Source organism: Triticum dicoccoides, chromosome 3B (assembly GCF_002162155.2).
Source record: "Triticum dicoccoides isolate Atlit2015 ecotype Zavitan chromosome 3B, WEW_v2.0, whole genome shotgun sequence".
Taxonomy (NCBI): domain Eukaryota; kingdom Viridiplantae; phylum Streptophyta; class Magnoliopsida; order Poales; family Poaceae; genus Triticum; species Triticum dicoccoides.
The window spans coordinates 571,922,654-571,930,780 of record NC_041385.1 but is presented as its reverse complement, the minus strand read 5'-3'; the positions used below and the strand labels follow the sequence as shown (position 1 = coordinate 571,930,780).

The 8,127-nt window shown below is 50.6% G+C and overlaps 1 protein-coding gene across 1 annotated transcript; it reads right to left on the bottom strand.

Annotated features, from left to right (window-relative positions):
• Positions 1-1,241: 1,241 nt before the first annotated feature.
• Positions 1,242-4,831, bottom strand: LOC119279667 (signal recognition particle 54 kDa protein 2-like). Its single transcript, XM_037560836.1, has 11 exons — positions 4,820-4,831; positions 4,240-4,590; positions 4,015-4,114; positions 3,282-3,435; positions 3,052-3,202; positions 2,818-2,966; positions 2,555-2,655; positions 2,322-2,479; positions 2,080-2,194; positions 1,952-1,983; positions 1,242-1,677 (listed from the first exon to the last, which is right to left on the bottom strand). Exons 1-11 carry the CDS (start codon positions 4,829-4,831, stop codon positions 1,414-1,416), a joined length of 1,587 nt encoding a protein of 528 aa, XP_037416733.1. The 3' UTR covers positions 1,242-1,413.
• Between the last annotated feature and the right edge of the window lie 3,296 nt (positions 4,832-8,127).

Below are 8,127 nucleotides of genomic sequence, written 5' to 3'. Positions count from 1 at the left end.
AAGATCGCTTATATCTAGGTTGGTGGGTGGATTTAAGTCCGAACCCTGACCCCGTATGGGATCCGGAGCTTGAGAAACTTCCGAGCTTAACAATTCGGGCTCCGGGATATCAACCAATTTTTCAGGCCCATTGTCCGATTCTAAGTTCGGAATGTGGGGCATGCCTTCCCACGGGTGAGTATCCGGCTCTGTGAGCTCGGAGATCCGAACATAGTTCGTCCTCAGCATAGGGGAAGAGTCGTCGCATTGCTCCTCCACTACCGCTATCTGGTGGGTGATCGGTGGAGATCCAATTTCTCTCTGATCGGGTTTAAGCCCAATTCGATCGTAGTTCGTAGCGACTCCCAAGGCAGCGATGCGATCCAGGAGTTCGTTTAAAGACGACAACTCCATCAGATCCATCTGTTCAGAGTATTCTGAGCTGATGCGAAGGCGATTTTCTATGACACGCGAAGTCATCGTCGGCCCGACGGCCGAACGGGCGACCATGGTAAAGCCGCCCAGTCGGAGGGTTTGGCCTGAGGACAGGGCTCCTCCGGAGGTGATGTTATCCTCGATAACAAGGCGAGCCATCAAGCCTATCTTCGACGTCACAGTGGAACTCTCAATGAAAGCACCAATGTCGGTGTCAAAACCGGCGGATCTCGGGTAAGGGGCCCCGAACTGTGCGTCTAAGGCTAATGGTAACAGGAGGCGGGGGACACGATGTTTACCCAGGTTCGGGCCCTTTCTATGGAGGTAATACCCTACTTCCTGCTTGATTGATCTTGATGAATATGAGTATTACAAGAGTTGATCTACCACGGGATCGTAATGGCTAAACCCTAGAAGCCTAGCCTATGAGATTATGATTGTCGTCCTACGGACTAAACCCTCCGGTTTATATAGACACTGGAGGGGGTTAGGGTTACACAAAGTCGGTTACAGAGAAAGGAATCTACATATCCGCATCGCCAAGCTTGCCTTCCACGCAAAGGAGAGTCTCATCCAGACACGGGACGAAGTCTTCATAGTCCAACAATCCGGCCAAAGTACATAGTCCGGCTGTCTGAGGACCCCCTAATCCAGGACTCCCTCAAGTATCCCCCTATTTTTCTGTGTAGTTATTTCCAGTATCAGTAAATTGGTAGAACAATTACATATGTAGTCCTCGTATTGAAAAAAAACTAGGTTAATTCAAGTGCTTTAAGTTTAGCACAAAATCTTTTTTAAATGGATCAATCTGGGAAAATATCTCCCGGTTTGACTTTACCAACAGACAATTCATTCAATAACTATATAAGAACCATTGGGGGCTAAAATGTTACTGTGAACAAACCAATTTACAATTTGGCACGTGTGTATCCTCTAGTTCAAAACTCTGCATGTAGAGCCTCGAAGATTGCCGATTACAACCTACTTAATCCGTTCAAGTTACCTATCACCACCGCCCATTTCTTTTGAGACCGTCTGATTCAGCAAAGACCGTAATTCACCAATGCCACCTATCTGAGTCAGTAGCTCCGGAGGGAGGGACTTGCTGATGTGCTGAGCATTCGTGTTTCCTTTGTTTGACTTCCTTAGCCGTTTTATTACATTGCTCCACATCTTCGCAAGCCGTTTGTATTCTTCCAGCATGTCCAAGACATCCCTGACAGGCCGGCCAGATCCCCGAGCAATCCGAACAATCCGTGATTCCTTCTGTTGACGTATAATGTGCTGCCTAGTCTCTTCCATCAGATCGGTCTTTTGGTTGCATTGGCTAGAGCATGCACTTCTACATGGTATCAGAGCCAAGAGGTCTTGAGTTCAAGACCCGGCTGGCGCAATTAAAATTGCAGCCCACTTTCGGTCCACGTTTAGGCCTGAGGGAGCCACACGTGAGGGGGAGTGTTGACGTATAATGTGTTGCCTAGTCTCTTCCATCAGATCGGTCTTTTGGTTGCATTGGCTAGAGCATGCACTTCTACACCTTCATCAGCTTTGGATCTGCGCTGTCAAGCTCTACAATGATATTTGGACGTAAGCACAATAGACCACTAGGGTGTTAGTCTTGGTAATATATATGCACGCATGGGTTGACTCACCAACCCAACTTACCTGCATCTGTCATGGAATCCATCATCGTCATATACCGTTTTATCTTAGCCTCACCCTGCTTCTCATGTCCTTGTGGCATCAATCCAGAACTAAATCCAGGCAACATGGAGAAGATCTACAAAGATAAAAATAATCCACATTTGATATGTTCCCTATATCAAACAGCAATCGAGCCCTTGATTTACTACAGTATTACATTTCACCATATATCCAAGAAAATTGAAAGACTAAAGCAAGCTTACCTGGCCAATAGAGCCAATTTTACCAAGGTTCTGGAATTGCTCGTACATAAGTCTCAGAGTAAAGTTTCCTTCCATCAGTCTCTTCATAAGGTCAGGTTGTTGATCGGTGGATACAACTTGACGAGCCTTGTTCAGCAAGCCCGGTAAATCTCCCATACCTGCCAATTGCACAATGTACAAGGAGGATAAAGGGAATACACAGGTAACACGCCACACCTAATATTTACACTGACCTAATAGGCGACCAACAAATGGTCTCACATCAAAATCTTCTAGCTCGTCTTTGTGTTCTCCAGTTCCAATAAATATCACTGGACTTTTCGTTGCTGCGACACTGAAGAGAAACAAAAACGTTAAATGTTAATGATGTTATGTATGCTACATTGCTCTCAGGTTCTTTAATGTTAATGTTCTTAATTTGTTACTCAATTCATAAACTAGGAAAGAGGAAATGGCACCAAGAGGGTAGTGTAAGAAAAGGGAAGTGAATACTAACGCGCTAAGTGCGCCACCTCCTTTCGCATGGCCGTCCATTTTTGTAACAATTACAGCACCAACTGGAACACTTTGCCTGAATGCCTGGGCCTGAGCAAATGCAGCCTGACCAATGCTACCATCCATCACAAATATTACCAGGTCTGGTTTCTGCATGATATCGTCACAATGCAGGTAAGATTTTTTTTCATTTGGTTCAGGTTATAACTGAAAGTAAGAGTTCTGAGTGTATTACCGTTGCTTCTGAAACTTGGCGCATTTCTTCAAAGAGGGATGCTTCTTGTTTGTGTCTTCCACTTGTATCTACAATTATGAGATCACAATTTTCTTTTCTAAACCTCTCCACGCCCTCAACAGCAATTTTTACTGGATCAGATTCCATATAGCTGCAGTGACACAACAATTAGGAAAAAAAAAGAGATCACAAATCATAAGCAGTTGAAGTGATAAGAGGTACTAGTGTACCTTCCATAAAAAGGAACCATGATCTTTGTCGCATTCTGTTTTAACTGATCAAAAGCACCAGCCCTGAATGTATCAGCACAAACCAGTGCTGGTTTGAATCCTATCTTCTGATGATAATGAGCATATTTCATACAAGTGGTAGTTTTCCCAGAACCTGCATGAACAAGATGTTGTAGTCAATGCAACCAACATGCAGAAGCCAAATAGTAGTATGATAAGAATGCAATCTAATCACCGAAATGTCTCTCTAATTACAAACTACCCATCCAAGATGAGAAAACTTGCAATAGTATATATTTCTTTTAGAACAAAATTTGCAACATATCAGGTATCCACCCCAAAGCAACATAAGAATGTTTGACCACTACAGCTCCAATTACATCGCTTCTTGTATCCAAAAAAAAAATCAGCTTGAGAGAATCATATGCCTGTAGCTCGCCGAAGTAAAAGTAACATTGAAGGTGACTAAGGCTTGACCAATGTTAATTTGTTTCAATCGTTTGCCCCCCTTCATATAAACAAGCTGGTAAACAGCTTAATCAGAACTAATCAAGTCACTATGAAATTGATAACGTTGTTCTCATCGAATTTAACCGTGAAATAATGTCCTCCAAAGGAATAACAGATGCCGCATATGTCCATTTGGGCGGATGCAATTGCTAAAACATCAGGTATGTATACCACAATACAGAATTTGGACAGAATGACGTAGCAGCAGTCAGGGCATACTGACCTTGCAGACCAACAAACATGACCACGCACGGCCTCCCTTTCTTAGGAGCGAAGGCGGGCTTCCCAGCGTCCAACATGTTGCACAGCTCATCGAAGACGGCCTACAGCAACGACGACACACACGGAAGGCGATTCAATCAAGATGGCCGCGGATGCAAAACCTCTCCCCGAAATTACACGAGAGAATTCGCGGCGCTTGCGGGCAGGGCGGGGTCTGGGACATTACCGTCTTGATGACGCGGCGCTTGTCGGTGCCGGCGGCGAGCGCCCCGAGGTCGACGGCGCGCTTGACGCTGGCCTGCATGTCGCGGACCATGTCGAACTGGACGTCGGCCTGCAGGAGCGCGCGGGTGATCTCGTTGAGGCAGTCGCCGAGGACCTTCTCGTCGACGACCGTGGCGCTCGTCATCCGCGCGAGCGCGCGGGAGAGGCAGTCGCCGAGCGGGGGCGGGGGCTCTCCTCTCCTCTCTGCGGCGAGCGGTTGGCTAGAGCTCGAGGCGAACTGAACCGGGGCAAGACGCGGAGCGCGGTGGTGTGGCAATGCTGGGGGTGGGTTTCGAGGGGAGATATCGCGGGGCTATGTATGTATGATGTGCCTTTCACGTAGTCCGTTGCGGTTTGGCCTTCCCGTGTGGAGTTTTCTTTTGGGGAATTTTCCTTTTCCGAATTGTTTGGGGATAGAATTTGCAAAAGGAAAAACAACCCAACTCGGATGACTGATCCGTGGCCATGAGCGTTCCTCTGGTTAAATCGAGATTTCTGGATGTTTCGGCGTGCTGCAAATGTGTATGGCGTTTGCTGTGTACCATGAACAACATGCCGTAGACTAGTTAGGATTTTATCTTTTCATACATCAGTTTTTTATATGTTGCGGGTGTTGTGACACGTTTTCAACATTTCTTTTTTGCAACGAACGAGGATTTGTTGCAGTTTATTATAGGATTATTGTTTGTTGTGTGGGGGAGTCCCCCTGTGTGGCAGATTTTCTAGGTTAATGCTACAAGGGCCAACCTGATCAATAGAGGTTTTGAGCTAGAGGACACTAGGTGCTTGTTTTGTAGCAGAAATGTGGAGGACGGTGGACACCTCTTTGTCCGTTGCAAGGCTGTCAAAGAAGTCTGGAGAACCATGGGCCTGGAAGCGGTGCGTAGGGCAATTGAGAATTATAACACAGTGGAAGCTCTCCTTGATTATATCTGGACTCTGAAAATGGAAGATCGTGTGTAAATATTGTACTTCTGGTGGGAGTGGTGGAACGAGAGAAACCGTGTGCGCAAGAAGGAAGGAAGACTACGTCCTGAGGAAATTGCACATAAGACGAGGGTGGCCACAATGGAGTAGTGGGAAATTGTTGGAAAGAACAAAATTGGAGGCCAGAAGGAGAGACTCAAATGGCGACCACCTGACATGGACGTGCTTAAATTCAACATCGATGGAGCCCATGTGCTTGGGAGCTCATATTCTGCTTGGGGTGTCGTCGTCCGAGACCATCCGGGTGACGTGGTTGCTTGTTTGCCAGGAAAGTCTGACCACGTATATGATGCATTCGCAGCTAAACTTCAGGCAGCGGTGAGCGCTGTGGACCTGGCCACCCAAATTGGGGCAATCCGCATCTGCATTGAGACGGATTCACAACTGCTGCAAGCTGCACTGGGTCGGAGGGACCCAGACTCCTCTGCCTATGCGACAGTTCTGGAGGACCTGGAGATACAAATGCATTTATGGTTCTCTAAATGCAATGTAAGTGCTTGTAGTAGAGATGCTAACCGTGCTGCACACGAGCTTGCCAAGTTGGGCTATGAGTGTAATGTGAATGAACCCAGGTTGTGGGACGTGGATGTACCGGCGCCAGTGGCCGGAGCTGTTTTAGGCGATCTGCCCACCCAGTTATCGTAATAAAGCTATGCTTTAACCCTAAAAAAAGACTGTTTATTGAGATTATGATGATGTTTAGACCAAATTATACTATAGCAACTACAAAGACTTGGCAATCCCCCTCCCCGCGTCGCTCCCGTGTGGCGACCGGGGGGGAAACCCTAGCCGCCGGCTTCAGGCCTCCCCTCGTTCCTTCCCTCCCTCGCCGCCCCGGACCACGCTGCCGGGCAAAGCCCACCGGCGCCGGTGGCAGCGGGACTCTTCTTCATCCCGCTTGGAGGCTGTTGGCGCGGGGCGGAGGCGGACGGCGGTGCTTCGCGCTGGTGCGGGGCGCAGAGGCGCGGCGGCGGGCCTTGACGGCGGGGGTAGCGAGGACATGGTGGCGGCGCAGTGGACTGCACGGGGCGGCTCGCGCTCGTGGCTGCGGCGGCGGCCAGGTCTGGGCTTGGCCGGATCTGGCGGTCCGGCGGGCGCGGGCGACGCGCGGCGCCTCGCAGGCGGGCGCGGGAGCTTCTGCTGCTGCGTGCAGCGCGGTGGTCGGGCACGCGGCGGGTGCGCGTGCTGGTGGTGCGTGTTGGCCGGGCTCCATTCAGGCCTCCCCTGTTTCGGCCCCTGGACGACGGCGAGCGGCGCGTGATGGCTCTCCGATAAGTGCTCTCGGCTGCGGGTGAGGGGTGACTTGATGCTCCTTGTCAATGGTTGGGCAGGCTGTCGTTGGTGGCCTCGCGTCAGGCCGTGTCAGCAGCCACTGTGAGGCGACACGAGGTGTGTCCGGTGGGGAGTTCTCAGGAGGGATGGGAGGCCCCGATGTCGGGCCACCCGTGGCCGGTGCGGGGGTGCACCGATCCAGACGCGCCCGCTCCTCCTCCCCCTTTCCTCGGCCGTGTGCCCTCTGACGAGGTTCTGGCGATGTTCGAGGCAGGGCGGCTGTTGGGATCCATTGGCGTGTGCTGCCAGTCAGGCCAAAACCAAGGCCTTTGGGCGTTCTCGGAGTTGCTTGGATGCAGGGCGGCGGCCCTGGCGGCGGGAGACGCGGTGTTCGTGGGCGGAGCGCGTATCTTGGCTGCGGTCGGGCAGCCATGGTCACGCGGGTGGCATGGTTGGTGATGTTTGGCGTAGCATGGTGGTTTGGCGGAGGGTTAACACCAAAGTGCATAACTTGCCCGGTCTTCTCCGGCCGACGGTGGCGGCGGCCACGGGCGTCGTTTCCTTCATGAAGGCTCTGTCGTGGTGTACTCCTCTCTCCACGTTGCTCCGGGTGAAAACTTGATCCTCGGGGTCGGGCGGTGGCGACTATCGGTGTCGTGCCCTTCTTGAAGGCACCGCCTTGGAGTCCATGCTTCGTCACTGTCTTGCTTCACTTCTCGGTGGCTAGGTCTCGAGAGGTCCTCATCGGCCCAAGTAGTTTCTTTTGGCTCATCCATAGTGTGCTTGGTGGTCGATTGGGTAGTGTTGCGGTGCATCGGCATCCTTGTATCTTGCCTTGGGTGTGCGTGTTGCGTGGGGTGATGGCGTGTTGTATCCGGATTTGTTTCTCTAGTCGTGGCTTTATATATAAAATGGGGCAAAAGCTTTTTTCGGTAATTATACAATAGATAGTGTAAAAATTCAGGATATTTGAAATGTGGCACCTCTGTGCTAAGATCCTAGGTCTGATTTTTTTACGAGCAAGGTAAAAAGCGGTACTCAGTTCTTGTTTGGAAAAAGAGGGCAAAAGCCTAGGGCATATTTGCTGAACTAGTTCAACACTATTGAAGTTTTGAAACATTCAAAGTGGCCGCTGATGGAGGTTGAAGAGGCCTCGGACGGGTATTTGATGCGCCTTCAACCAGGTGCACATGTCGAAGGCAAAATACGCCATGTGAACAAAGAAGCAATAGAAAAGGAGCAGAAACAATGTATGTCCCAGAATCTGCTCCACCCAAATGCCGACAAACTATCATAGAGCGAGAGAGAGCAGATTCGAGCATGACTAGGAGGTGCTCTAGGCCGACGACTCCCAATGACGGCCTCAACGCGTCCGACGCGAGCCTCCAGGTCTTCCCGGTGTCGTCCTGGAACTCCCCCGATGGTACCTCCTCTGGCATCTTCGCCTCTCTCTCCGCCGTGGCTGACCCGACCCCGGTCGCCTCGCCCTCACCTTCGCCTGTCGTACCTTTGGGGATGATGGGGTCGGCCCCGGCTCCGGCTCCCTCGGCGCCTCTCGACGTGCCAGCCGTTCCGGACCTGGGGGTGGCCG

Bases quoted from the DNA above. Each gene is read 5' to 3' on its own strand.
- LOC119279667 (XM_037560836.1), bottom strand. The intron at 3,436-4,014 runs GTCAGTATGCCC...TTGTTCATGCAG, and splicing joins CATGTTTGTTGGTCTGCAAG to GTTCTGGGAAAACTACCACT. The intron at 2,195-2,321 runs GTAAGCTTGCTT...TTATCTTTGTAG, and splicing joins AAATTGGCTCTATTGGCCAG to ATCTTCTCCATGTTGCCTGG.